Source organism: Trachypithecus francoisi, unplaced genomic scaffold, assembly GCF_009764315.1.
Source record: "Trachypithecus francoisi isolate TF-2019V2 unplaced genomic scaffold, Tfra_2.0 Lachesis_group21, whole genome shotgun sequence".
Classification (NCBI taxonomy): domain Eukaryota; kingdom Metazoa; phylum Chordata; class Mammalia; order Primates; family Cercopithecidae; genus Trachypithecus; species Trachypithecus francoisi.
The window spans coordinates 7,806,083-7,820,754 of record NW_022681467.1 but is presented as its reverse complement, the minus strand read 5'-3'; the positions used below and the strand labels follow the sequence as shown (position 1 = coordinate 7,820,754).

The 14,672-nt window shown below is 43.2% G+C and overlaps 1 protein-coding gene and 1 long non-coding RNA gene across 2 annotated transcripts; one reads left to right on the top strand and one right to left on the bottom strand.

Annotated features, from left to right (window-relative positions):
• The first annotated feature begins 800 nt into the window (after positions 1 to 800).
• Positions 801 to 3,718, top strand: LOC117068412. The gene is made up of 2 exons (XR_004431112.1): positions 801 to 2,524; positions 2,844 to 3,718. It is a non-coding gene; the product is annotated as an uncharacterized LOC117068412 (long non-coding RNA).
• RBBP9 (RB binding protein 9, serine hydrolase) lies at positions 2,855 to 12,378 on the bottom strand. The gene is made up of 5 exons (XM_033185516.1): positions 12,179 to 12,378; positions 10,632 to 10,674; positions 9,443 to 9,548; positions 4,970 to 5,055; positions 2,855 to 4,567 (listed from the first exon to the last, which is right to left on the bottom strand). The coding sequence occupies exons 1-5, from the start codon at positions 12,275 to 12,277 to the stop codon at positions 4,341 to 4,343; spliced, it is 561 nt and encodes a 186-aa protein (XP_033041407.1). The 5' UTR covers positions 12,278 to 12,378; the 3' UTR covers positions 2,855 to 4,340.
• Between the last annotated feature and the right edge of the window lie 2,294 nt (positions 12,379 to 14,672).

The window sequence follows — 14,672 nt, the reverse complement described above, 5'->3', positions numbered from 1 at the left end:
CCAGCCTGCTCCACCCAGAGAAGCACACTTTGTGAGAACCAATGGGAAGGAACCTGAGCTGCTGGAACCTATTCCCTATGAATTCATGGAATAATAGGTGTTAATAAAAGACCTCTGGACTGTAAAAAATATATATATACACATACATATATATACACACACATACATATATATATATATGAAGGATTTGGGAACCTGGAACTACAGAGGGTTTCTCTTCTACCCTCAGTGAGAGTTGGAATGGTAAGAACAATGTCTGTCCTTCCTGGCACTTGGCCTATCAAAAAGGCACTAGTTTTATGTAGTAAGAAAAATGAACTTGGAAGAGAGCTAGAAATGAGAAGAAACCAGCTTTTTTTTTTTTTCTTTTTTTTTTTTTTGAGACGGAGTCTCGCTCTGTCACCCAGGCTGGAGTGCAGTGGCCAGATCTCAGCTCACTGCAAGCTCCGCCTCCCGGGTTTACGCCATTCTCCTGCCTCAGCCTCCCGAGTAGCTGGGACTACAAGCGCCCGCCACCTCACCTGGCTAGTTTTTTTGTATTTTTTAGTAGATACGGGGTGTCACCGGGTTAGCCAGGATGGTCTCGATCTCCTGACCTTGTGATCCGCCCGTCTCGGCCTCCCAAAGTGCTGGGATTACAGGCTTGAGCCACCGCGCCCGGCCAAAACCAGCTTATGTTTTAAGTATAGGCTTTGTCTTATGTCTCTATAGCTAAAGATTGGTTTTTAGAGCTTAACATTCAATGGGTAAAACAAAAGTATTCCTTACCTCACCAATAAAGAGAACCTTCAAACTTTTTTCCCACGGCATGTTTTTAATTCTGAAAATTAGGAGATAAGAGACTATTTAAAAATACAGCACCTCTGATGAATAGTTAAATGGATCATTTATCCTACAGGGATAAACTGTAACCGAAACTAATTGTGGGGCTCTAGACTCCTGACAGCACCAAAAACTCAAGTTGCATATGAAGTCCTAATACTTACAGTTGATTTCCATTCAGTATTCGGTATTTTGCTCACCTGAGAATAGATACTCCCCAGAGTGTACAGAGGCCCCTGTATATTCAATGGTGACCACAAAGAATCAAACAGAAATCATGCCAGTCCATGACTCTATGGTTTTTAATGAATAGTTTGTGTGGATTTTCCCATGAAACACCCTTGATCTTAGTTGGGCGATTTAGTAAATTGTATAGACCTAGGATGTTGGTGGTGATCAGCTAAGCAAAACAGAAATAGCCAAACAGAAGTCATTTCAAATTAAGTCACTTGTACTTTGAACTATTACTCAGTATTGGATGGCAGATGAGGGGAAAATACAAAATATGTGTCCTAGACCAGTGCTGTCCAATAGAGCTTTCTATAATGACAGAAATAGCCTATATCAGCTGGTCAGTAAGGTAACCAATAGCCCCCAGTGGCTGCTGAGTACTTGAAATATGGCTATTCTGACTGAACTGAATTTTCAATTTTACAGCTAGCTGTGGTTACTGGTTATATTTGGCAGCAAAGATCAACAATCCTATAGGTCTATCTTAAGATTACTTTTATAGGAATGAAGAGTATCAGAATTATTTCTCAATTACATATATTTAGTTTTCATTTCTACAGAGAGGTCAACAAAGTTTTGTGAACTAAATTGTGTAAGTTTGTTTTTTTACGAAAGGACTTCACAGAGAACAAGGCAAAGAGTAAGAAATACAACAGCAAATTTCTAAAAAATTCAAGTAGAATCAAACTTTGACTACAGATTTGGTCAAATTCGTGCTAAACAGCCTCTTTAACAACATTATTATTCAACTGACTTGTATAATTTGCTTTTTAGTAGTCTAACACATTGTTTTAAATCTTAATTATTTTTTATTATAAAATACATGTTTAGTGTAACAAATTCAAATAATCTCTTAGGAGGATAAAGTAAAGTAAGGGCCCAGGCATGGTGGCTCATGCCTGTGATCCCAGCACTTTGGGCGGCCAAGGTGGGTGGATAACCTAAGGCCAGGAGTTCGAGACCAGCCTAGCCAACATGGTGAACCCCATCTCTACTAAAAATATAAAAATTAGCCAGGCGTGGTGGTGCATGGCTTTAGTTCATGCTACTTGGGAGGCTGAGACGTGAGAATCACTTGAACCCGGGAGGCAGAGGTCAGAGTGAGCTGAGATTTGTGCCACTGAACTCCAGCCTGGGCGACAGAGCAAGACACTGTCTCAAAAAAAACAAAGAAGAAGAAGGACGTCCACCACACTGTACCTACCAAAATGTCCATTCCCCAAAGACGACTGCTGTTAAATGATTAGGGTACCTTTCCTGAATTTTTTTTTTTGTCTAAGCACATTTAAAAACCAAGACTTTTGGTTTTAAGTGATAGCTCTGAATCTCCTTTAGGCATGAAGTATAGGCAATTACATTTCTGCAGCAAACTCAAGCTCTGCAACATCAAGTGTGGATTCACTGGAAATTATTTGAAGTAACACTTAGAGATCATAATAGCCAAAAAATGTTGGGAAATGAAAAAGGGTAGGTTGGCCGGGCGCGGTGGCTCAAGCCTGTAATCCCAGCACTTTGGGAGGCCGAGACGGGCGGATCACGAGGTCAGGAGATCGAGACCATCCTGGCTAACACGGTGAAACCCCGTCTCTACTAAAAATACAAAAACTAGCCGGGCGAGGTGGCGGGCGCCTGTAGTCCCAGCTACTCGGGAGGCTGAGGCAGGAGAATGGCGTAAACCCGGGAGGCGGAGCTTGCAGTGAGCTGAGATCTGGCCACTGCACTCCAGTCCGGGCGACAGAGCGAGACTCCGCCTCAAAAAAAAAAAAAAAAAAAAAAAAGAAAAAGGGTAGGTTTATTTAAATTTTTTTTTTTTTTTTTTTTTTTTTTTTTTAGAGACAGGTTCTTTGCTCCATCACCCAGGATGGAGTACAGTGACGGGATCGTAGCTCACTGAAGGCTCAAACTCCTGGGGTCAAGCAATCCTGCCTCAGCCTCCCAAGTAGCTAGGACTACAGGTGTGTACCACCACGACCAGCTAATTTTTTAATATTTTGTAGCGATGGGGTCTTGCTATGTGCCCTGGCTGACCTCAAACATCTGGCCTCAAGCAATACACCCACCTCAGCCTCCCATAGTGCTGGGATTACAGGCATGAGCCACCACACCCAGCCAAAGAAAGGCTTTTTGAGGAAGTATGATCAGAAGGAAATGGAATGTGCTTGAAAGAGCTCTAAAGGGCCACAGAAGTTCTGTTCTCTATAGAACAGAACATGAAGTATGGACAGGTTATTTTTAAAAGTACTTGACTTTGGAACAAAACCCAAAGTGTCCCCATGATTTCGTCCTTTGACATTATGTTCATTTTGGTTATCTTAGTCTTTTCTCAGACTTCACAGATAATTAACTAAAAGCCCCTGGCTACGTTAATGCTTATGACTGTGGTCACAAATGGATGGCTTGGACTTTATTTGTCTTGCAGTGTTTGTAAATTTTTTGATGTATACTCTTATTGCCAACTTACATACTCATATGTATATGGATTGTATGTGTATGTGTGTGTGTGTATATATATATAGTCCCCAAATTTAAAAACCATAATTTGGACATTTTTTTCCACACAAAAAATCAGAAAATGGGTAACACTCTGCCCCATTTCCACATGGCAACAATTTAGACAGGCCATGAGCTCTCCACATGGCCCTGATCCCACCACTCTAGTCTCAAACAAATCTAGTCAGTTGTACGTATATTATGTATGTATATTGCTGTGCTTCTCCTTCCTTCCTGACTCTGGAAGACTCCTATCTCAATCTCTCTCAACCTGTCTGAAGGACTCAGGGGCAAGTGTCAGAGGTGTAGGCCCTAGTCTGGGTTTAATGTTCAGGGCCAGCTTGAAACAGCAGCTAGTATTTTGAGCTCTAAGCTAACACTCTGGACTTTCAGTCATGTTTTCTTTCCCCAGTGAAACAGAAAAGTTTGATTTCAAAGAGGCAAAGTGTGTGACACCTGCAACATACATAAAACCTGTTTAGTTTTACTCAGGAGTGGGAATCAGGAAACCTGGGTGCTGTTTCTGACTTACTTTGGTTAGAGAAGGGCAGTTAAGCCGTCCTTACATTTCTTATCAAATGGGGAAAATACTGCGGTAGCTCATAGCAATTTGGGGAGTTTTAGAGTCTATGGAAAATGGAAACGCTATTGGTAACTTAGATTGAACGTTGAAACTTGTATTTGTTTTTCAGGCACTTTTGGAACTTAACTGGATGTTTTATGTGTCTAGTAATCAGCTGATAGTAGATATTATTCTACCTCTATATTGGTATGCGAAATAGCAGAAATCATACAGTCTATGCGGGTACTTTCAGCAAAGACTTTACCACAGTAATCAGTTCATGAAACTCTGTGTTCTGAAAGTGGCCACGGTCAGTGAATTTGTGCAATTTGGTTTCCAACCTATCGGCCACTTCTTGTTGTTCCTTCCAGGGAAGGAATGGATCGTCAGTGGAGCCAAACTGCACAATGTAAGGGCAGTTGGCCTTGATTTTCTCCCATTGCCAGGGGCGGGTGAAGTATCCTATGGGGAAAAAAAAACAATCTTTCAGTGCCCATGGATAATCTCCCTCTAGATATTCTAAAATACCTACTGGCGACCCACATAGAGACACAAAGGAGCAGAGCCTACATGTGAGTTAGAAGCAATTCTTTTGTTTTCAAATCTGTAGGGCTTGATACCACAGTTACTCATGAAGAGGTGGTACATGGTTCAACTAAAACCAGGCCTCTGCGGTTCAATTCTAGACTTACGGCTTGGGAAGAAATCAAAGTGTGAACTTACATCCAAAGATAGGTGGTAAATCTTTCTCATATGCTATTAGAATGTTTTAGCATATCTGAAAGACAGCACTGTTTTTACAACCTGAACAGACAGCCCCATGTCTAGAGAGGGCTTTGCTCAGATGTCTACCTTTGGACTTACCACTTGCACGCTCATTTTCATCCCCCAAGTCTGATGTGTACGCAGACACTAATACAATAGCATATACTTGATGTGTTTCTGCATACCTGGAGAAAGAAAAATGATGTCAGCTAATATAAATGTTACCTCTGATCACCAAAAAGTCAATAAACTGGCTGGGCACGGTGGCTCAAGCCTGTAATCCCAGCACTTTGGGAGGCCAAGACGGGCGGATCATGAGGTCAGGAGATCGAGACTATCCTGGCTAACACGGTGAAACCCCGTCTCTACTAAAAAATACAAAAAAAACTAGCTGGGCGAGGTGGTGGGCGCCTGTAGTCCCAGCTACTTGGGAGGCTGAGGCAGGAGAATGGCGTAAACCCTGGAGGCGGAGCTTGCAGTGAGCTGAGATCCGGCCACTGCACTCCAGCCTGGGCGACAGAGCGAGACTGTCTCAAAAAAAAAAAAAGAAAAGTCAATAAACTACTTAAAAACTCATTTGTGGTAGCCTACAGAAAGCATGTGCTATCTGCTGTTGAGGTTGATGTGAAAAATAGCAAGGAAACTGCAGAACTACAAGCCCAACCCTGGCTACTGGATGAGCTTCTACTCATTTTTCTTTCCTTTTTTTTTTTTCTGAGAGAGAGTCTCACTCTGTCACCCAGGCTGGAGTGCAGTGGCACAATCTTGACTCACTGCAACCTCCACCTCCTGGGTTCAAACGATTCTCCTGTTTTAGCCTCCTGAGTAGCTGGGATTACAGGCATGCACCACCATGCCCAGCTAAATTTGTATTTTTAGTAGAGACAGGGTTTCACCATGTTGGCCAGGCTGGTCTTGAACTCCTGACCTCAAATAATCTGCCCACCCCGGCCTCCTAAAGTGCTGGGATTACAGGTGTGAGCCACCGCGCCCAGCCCCTACTCATTTTTCAAGGTAGTTCAAACTTGTGCAAACCTTTCCCAATAAACAAAAAGTGTAATCCACCCACGTTTAGTATGCTTCAGTGTCACTTGGTCAGTGAACATGCAGATTCTCAGGCTCAGACCCAGAGCCTCTGATTCAGAAAGTTGGGATTAAGGCCTAGAATCTGCATTTTAAGGCATGATCCCTCCTTCAACCCAGATGACTCTAATGCAAGTGGTCTGTGAACTGTATTTTAAGAAACACTGTACAATACCAGAAATGTACCTTTGGTACCACACATTCCATATTGCCTTGTATTATTCATTTGTGTCGTCTTAGGTAAATTTCTCTCAATAAACTGTCAGCTCCTTAAGGGCAGGTATGAGTCCTATTGATCTTTGCATTCCTGATGCCCATTACAGTGCCTGGCAAGTAGACACCCAGCTAACTATTAGGTTGGTACAAAAGTCATTGCAGTTTTTACCATTAAAAGTAAGCAGGAGACAGACAAGAAATAAACAGGATGTCAGATGCCATGCATAATCCTTGACTAGATCTAGGATTGATTAGGTCTAGGTGAAAAGTACTACAGATAATAAGATATAAAGAGGATAGGAGCAAGTAGAGTGAGGCTCCTTTATTGGTAAAAACCAGAATTATAATATTTGCAGACAGCAGTATCCCTCAGCAAAGACTGGGATAAGGAAAGATACATAGTAATAATTTCGAGAGGCCTTTGTGCCAAGAAAGAGTTAGCATTGGTATTTTGTTCTTGGGCTTAAACTTTTTTCCCCATTTACTTTGAAAAATATCAGACCTACAGAAACATTTAAAGAACAAGCACCTACACCGGGCATGGTGGCTCACGCCTGTAGTCCCAGCACTTTGGGAGGCCAAGGCAGGCAGATCACCTGAGGTCAGGAGTTCAAGACCACCCCGACCAATATGGTGAAGCCCCTCTCTACTAAAAATACAAAAATTAGCCAGGTGTGGTGGCAGGCACTTGCAGTCTCAGCTACTCGGGAGGCTGAGACAGGAGAATTGCTTGAACCTGGGAGGCGGAGGTTGCAGTGAGCCGACATTGTGCCACTGTACTCCAGCCTGGACAACAGAGCGAGGCTCTGTCTCCAAAAAAAAAAAAAAAAAAGAACAAGCACCACCTAGATTCATTAATTTTGTCACATTTCACCCTTACTTTAGCATGCATCTCTTGAGAAGGTCACGCCCTTAACCATGGTACCACTATTACACCCAATAAATTTCACATTGATACAGCAATATTATCTGTATTCATTTTTCCCCAACTGAAACAAAAACGTCCTTTAAAACATTCTACAATCCTAGATCTAGTCAAGGATTATGCATTGCATTTTATTTTCATGGCTCTTCAGTCACTTTTAAATTTTTTCTTTTAAATGACATTAACATTGTTTAAAAGTTTAGGCCAGTTGTCTTGTACATTATCCTCTAAATGGGATTGTCTGCTTCCTCCTAACTAGACTGAGGTAAACATTTCTGGCAAGGATACTACATAGGTGATGCTATGTCTTTCCCACACCATCACAACAGGGCACAAATGATGCCAGTCTATTATTGGTGAGATTAAGTTTCATCATTTGCTTAAGGTGACACCATGTGATCTCTCCATTGTAAAGGCACAACTTCCCTTTCATGATTAGCGTCATCTGTAGGGTAGTCCTCTATGATTATGTCAATAGGAAATTCTACGACCTTAACCCAATCATTTTGGCATCCATTTTTCTCCTTGTCTCCCTTAACTTTAGAAGTCAATTCTTAGAAGGTTGCTAATAATCCCGCAGTGAGTTCAAGGATCTTTAAAAGCAGGCACATCTTTACTAATCAATGGCTTGAGAAAAATGCAGTTGGCCTTGAGTTGGGACAGAATTCAATAATACAAGGAGCTCTTCGTTTTCCAGACAACCCCTGGCAGCATATAAACATCCTTACACTAGGAGTGTACCATAATTTTGTAGCTCCATCCTGAAATACTCTTGTAACTTTAATCAGTGTGGCTGAAAGTTTATGAAATTTGGCAAGATTCCCTGACATGCAATTCACGTGACATCCTAAGTGACTGCTTGGGACAAATAAAAACTATTATCCTTTGTCATTTTGCCTAGCAAATATGAAAGAAACTCAACTCTTATAGGCTAAACTTAGCTTAGTCAGCCAGCTAAGTCCCTACCCACTAGGCCTTATAAGGCTAGAAGGGGAGATATAATATTCTTAATGAGCAGTAGGGATATGCCCATGAACCTAAGGACTGGGGATTCACAGGTGAGTGACACTGCAGACACAATCTACCATATGCCAGGCTCTCTTCTAGGCAATGGGGTTTCAGTGCCAGACTGAACAAAGCCCTGCCTTCCTGGAGTCTACATTCTATTGGCAGGAGGCAGACAAGAAATAAACAGGATGTCAGATGGTAAAAAGTGCTGCAGATAGACCAGGCACGGTGGCTCACACCTATAATCCCAGCACTTTGGGAGGCCAAGGCAGGTGGATTATCTGAGGTCAGGAGTTCGAGACCAGCCTCAACATGGAGAAACCCCGTCTCTACTAAAAATGCAAAATTAGCCAGGCATAGTGGTGAATGCCTGTAATCCCAGCTATTTGGGAGGCTGAGGCAGGAGAATTGCTTGAACCTGGGAGGCGGAGGTTGTGGTGAGTCAAGATTGCCAGCCTGGGCTACAGGAGTGAAACTCTTTCTCAAAAAAAAAAAAAAAAAAGTGCTGCAGATAATAAGATATAAAAGGGATAGGAGCCAGTAGATTGAGGAAGTCGTTTCACATGGAGTGATTAGAGAAGGCCTTACCTAAAGGGGACATTTGAGCAGAGACTTCAAGGGAAATAGAAAGCCATGCAGGCCGGGCGCGGTGGCTCAAGCCTGTAATCCCAGCACTTTGGGAGGCCGAGACGGGCGGATCACGAGGTCAGGAGATCGAGACCATCCTGGCTAACACAGTGAAACCCTGTCTCTACTAAAAAATACAAAAAACTAGCCGGGCGAGGTGGCGGGCGCCTGTGGTCCCAGCTACTCAGGAGGCTGAGGCAGGAGAATGGCGTGAACCCGGGAGGCAGAGCTTGCAGTGAGCTGAGATCCGGCCACTGCACTCCAGCCCGGGTGACAGAGCAAGACTCCGTCTCAAAAAAAAAAAAAAAAAGAAAGCCATGCAGATGTCTAGGGACAGAGTGTCCCAGGTAGAAGGATGAGAGCAGGCTAAGATGTGTGTGTACTTAGCATGTTCCAGGAACCGCAATGAGATCAGTAAACCTGGCTGGGAGGAGAGAAGGAGAGTCTGTAGGGATAGAATCAGAGCTGACTGATGGGAAGCCACTGGGGTTTGCAGCCACTTATGCTTTAAAAGGATCACTGCATCCCAATAAGAGCAGATTTTTTTTTTCAATCCAGTAGCAAAACCAGGAAGGAATTAGGACAGATTACATTCCCACTTTAGAGGTCAGCACTGTTTCCTCTGCAACAGAAACTTAAGATATACACAAGGTATATCTCAAGCAAGCATGGCTGGAGCCCACAAAGGGGATACAGTTTAACAAAGATCGCACCTCATGGCTGCGATGGCCCCAGAACTGTGGCCGATAATGATGGTCTTCTCATCACAGTGCAGCTCTGTCTCCATGAAGGGCAGCCAGATGCTCTCTCGTGCTGTAACTTAAGGTTCAGGGTAAAGAAAAAGTCTGTCATTTGATAGTGGCAGTCTGAATCCAATGCTGCCCCACCTTTCTAACAGACGACTATTCAGCAATTCACAACTTTTAAAACTGCAGGACCACAGCAGAGACAGGACTGTGTTAACAGAGCCAAAGGCTTATGTATTACTACTTGAAAGACCCAAGTCCACAGTTCTGATAAATAGTTTTTTTCTTTTTGTTTACCATGTTCTTGTAAGAAAATACTAAGGAAATAATAAAATATAACTCTGAAATTTTAATGTAAACTTTCAAACTTAAAAAAAAAAAGCTATTGGTCAGGTGTACTGGCTCACACCTGTAATCCCAACACTTTGGGAGACCGAGGTGGACAGATCAGTTGAGGTCAGTAGTTCAAGACCAGCCTGACCAAATGATGAAACCCCATTTCTGCTAAAAATACAAAAAAAAAATTAGCCAGGCATGGTGGCGTGTGCCTGTAATCCCAGCTACTCGGTAGGCTGACGCAGGAAGAGTCACTTGAACCCAGGAAGCAGAGGTTGCAGTGAGTTGAGATCACACCACAGCACTCCAGCCTGGGCAACAGAGCGAGACTCCATCACAGGAAAAAAAAAAAAAAGCAAAAAAACTCTTGCAACATTCTAAAATTCACACACATTTATTCATTCTTTCCAAAAAGGGGATTCCTGAGACAAGTCATAGGCATACCCAGAACAAAAGTAGCAATATGACATTTTTAAACATTAGGATCTCAAATACATGCTGTAAAGTTTTATACCTATGCCTCAAATGTAATCCCCACAAATTCTGCCTGAAAATATTTGTAGACTTACAGAAGGGAAAGATCAAGTTGGTGCAAAGTTGAAAATTAAATTTTACCATGCCCAGGTGCTTTCCTGATCCTTACTAGAATTTTCTATGGCTTTTGGTTCACACCCTCCTCCCCAAGCTGCTTGCCTTATTCTTTCTTAACTATATAGGCATCTTTGGTTTCTCCACTACGATATTCTTGTTCTATACTACAAACATGGTAATATCAAAACCCAACAAGATGAGGCTGTTTAAAAACAAGTTTAAAACTTACTTGGGTCGGGCATGTTTTTAGCCAAACACTGGAAACCAGGTATCTATGATATGAGGGGGGAGAAAAAGCTATAATAAAGAGCTTAATTACAACTAATACTTTGCTAATAAGAAATGAGGCACCTGATATGATCGTTAGCAATTCAGTATTAACTTGTGTTATGAAATGAAGTAAGTTAAGTGACCATCCTTTCGCATGAACTCCATCTGTAGTTCTGTATCTAGGCAGCTCTGCTGACCTCTATAGAGAGACCTATATCTGCATTTGTACACCCATATTTGCCTCTACAGCCCTCCATCTATAGAGAGGCATTAACAAATATGTTCTAGACAGACTGACCTGGAGCCAAATAGACCGTGGGCCAGGGAGTAGGTAAAACGTGGCACAGGAACGTGATACAGTAAGTTGGAGAAAGCATCCCCTCAGAAGCTCCAGCCCTGAACTTTGGGGTTGTAGCTCTGACCAGGGTTTTCAGCCACAGCCCTGCAATCTATTCTGGAGACCAGCTCTAGAGGATGGCAACCCAGGGAGCCGACCTACCCCCTGGTTACAGAAGACAGTTAAAAAATAAAAATCAAACGGCACAGGGCAGCCTACAGTAAGATGCCTTTTTTTTTTTTTTTTTTTGAGACGGAGTCTCGCTCTGTTGCCCAGGCTGGAGTGCAGTGGCCGGATCTCAGCTCACTGCAAACTCCGCCTCCCAGGTTCACGCCATTCTCCTGCCTCAGCCTCCCAAGTAGCTGGGACTACAGGCGCCCGCCACCTCGCCCGGCTAGTTTTTTGTATTTTTTAGTAGAGACGGGGTTTCACCGTGTTAGCCAGGATGGTCTTGATCTCCTGACCTCGTGATCCACCCGTCTCGGTCTCCCAAAATGCTGGGATTACAGGCGTAAGATGCCATTTTTTAAAGCTCACCAAGAAGCCAAATTGAACGCTCTATTGTTTAAAGGGTATATTCATAGGTTGAAAAGTACTTTAATGTTGAAAATACTTTAATTTTAAAAAGAGAAGCAGATGAAAAAACTTCAGGATGGCACGGGACTGAGATGGGTAGGCATACGGGTCGTTTGGAAGACGATGTATAGGCAATGTCCCAGATTTTAGTTTAGTAATTCATTACATTATGCCTCATAATGTAGACGCATGTTACGTATATCCTTTGTATATATTAAGTATAGCATATTTAATTTTTTTTAAGCTGAAGCGAGGAGCAGTGAAGATGTAAAATTATCTGGGAAGTCCCAAATCTGAACCAGCAGCAGATACGGGGGGCGGGGCTCGGGGGCTCAGCCTGGGTAGTTCAAAGAAGGGGGGTTCCTTCAACTCTAACAGCTGAGCCCTCAGAGAAGTCTTCCAGGCAGTTTTACCAACCAAAATTCGACCACTAGCTCTAGAGTTTAAGAGAAGGCAGCGGGGGAGAGGAAGGAAAACACACAGGGCTTTCCTGGAGGGGATTAGACGCATGTTCAAACGTCAGCTCTCAGTCCCCTCCCGCCGTCCCTCCCTGCAGGCTGACTTCACCGAGCAGGGAGGCATTGGGCGCTTACCTTCTCCAGCTCCTTTTTCACCCAGCCATACCAGCCGTGGGTGGTCACATCCCCGCCTCCGTTCCCGGGAACAATCACTGCCTTGCTAGGAGAAGCCATGAGTGTAGCGAGGCCAGAGTCACCTCAGCGCGGGTCCACCAGCGCTGAGCCCAGCCTGCACCGGCCGGGAGCCTGCGCCGCGGCATCCTGGGAGTTGTAGTTGCGGGGACCCGGGAGGCCGGGCTCTTTCCTCCTTGGCCGGCCTTCCGCTGCCTGCGTGGGGCAGCCAAGAGCAGAGCCTGCGAGCTTCCCTCAATTGTAAAAGCAAAGCACCGTTTACTTGCCTCTTACTAGTGCTCTCATGTTTTCCCCTTATTTAAGACAGGCTATGACATGCTTGGGTTGTGTTATTTCTTTGCTAGATTTACTGATATTTCTATAGGAAAGTTTGTTTTTGGTTTCAAACATGCAGAAAACCCATTTATAACTTGAGAACACCTGAAATCCATATTATTTTTCCTTCTGATTTTAACACAATTTTTAGTAGTCAGTATCAGCCCTGGTTGTTGTTTTTCATTGCTTTGAATGAAGTTCCCTTGTGTAAAGCTACTAACCCAAGTAAAACCAAAAAAAATTTTTTTAATTAAATACCAAGAAAATACTTCGTCAGATTTTCATATTAAACCAGCTGATACTAAAATTGTTTAAAATAGTTTATAACCAATGTTTAGTCCCATATTCCTGGGAAGACAATTAAAGCTTCATGTACATTTGGTAACCTGGTGGGCCATTTAAACATTTTGTAAAGAATTTTATTTAATTGTTATTTGAATTCCAATTTGTCATTCTGGTTGTATAAAAGATTTCCCATGCAAGGGGCTGATGTTACAACAGTAGATCATTATGTACAGTGAATTTTAACCAGGTAAAGAAAGCTTTGTATGATTTGAATTTTCTGGAAATATGGAGAAGACTGTCCTTGTCATCCACACTACAACAAAACTTCAGGACCTTGGGCTTTGGGTTCATGGTCTCACAACTGAGAAGGGTCCCTCCACACTTTTGGAACTGTGCATGCACTGGAACTTTTGAGGTAAAGCTACCCTGGGAAATTTCTCCCAAGAAGAAAATGGCATGCTTGATGTGAACAGCTTTTCGCAAGTTCACAGCTTAAGACTTCTACTATCGGCCGGGCGCCGTGGCTCAAGCCTGTAATCCCAGCACTTTGGGAGGCCGAGACGGGCGGATCACGAGGTCAGGAGATCGAGACCATCCTGGCTAATACGGTGAAACCCTGTCTCTACTTAAAAATACAAAAAACTAGGCGGGCGCCTGTAGTCCCAGCTACTCGGGAGGCTGAGGCAGGAGAATGGCATAAACCCGGGAGGCGGAGCTTGCAGGGAGCTGAGATCCGGCCACTGCACTCCAGCCTGGGTGGCAGAGCAAGACTCCATCTCAAAAAAAAAAAAAAGACTTCTACTATCATAAAACTCTCATCTTTGATTTTTTTTTTTTCTTACGCCTCTACAAACAATAGAAGTGGAAAAGGGGTCTGTTACGTGCACTTATGGGATATAGTTTTATTTGTGAAGGAGTTTGCAGCCAGCCTTATACATGGATAACCTTATGCTTTGATAGATAAAATATGAAGGCCCAATGTAGGTAAGAAACTTTAATGGTACATGCATTGCTTCATAATCAGTCAAAAACAAAACATTGGTTCACTCCTCTAACCCACATCATGGGTTAAAGAAAACATTGCCAGGAGGCCTTCACTCTTCTAGAAAGGCATCATTTGTTAGGTCCTTTTACCATGGTTTGAAGTAAAAGAAGCAATGATTAGAAATGTATCCCACATTGGCTGGGCGCCGTGGCTCACGCTTGTAATCCCAGCACTTTAGGAGTCCGAGGCAGGCAGATCACCTGAGGTCAGGAGTTTGACACCAGCCTGGCCAACATGGCAAAACCCCGTCTCTACTAAAAATACAAAAACTAGCTGGGCATGGTGGCAGGTGCCTGTAATCCCAGCTACTCAGGAAGCTGAGGCAGGAGAATCACTTGAACCAGGAGGCAGAGGTTGCAGTGAACCGAGACCGTCCCATTGCACTCCAACCTGGGCGACAGAGCGAGACTCCATCTCAAAAAAAAAAAAAAAAAGGAAAAAAGAAAAAAAAAATTCAGTGGTAGGGGATTAATGAAGACATCGCGTAGTCAAGTGAGTAAACTCTTTAGCTCATTTGATTTTAGGAGGTTTAGTTTATGGGGGCCTTGGGTTTAGGAGCATACTCCGAACTCTTGGTGTTATCCTCCCAACAGTTGTAATAATAGTCTCCCTGGTGCGCTGTATTCTCTCAAAGGTTTTAAATGCGTGCATGCAGCCATCTCTAGAACATCAGATGTTCTTTCTTCAACTGGAATGACAAAAGCTGAAAGAAATGTGCAACCATGAGAACACCAAAACCTATAAATTATGTGCTGAGACCAGAAACCCAAAATGATGGTAACTGAGAGTGGT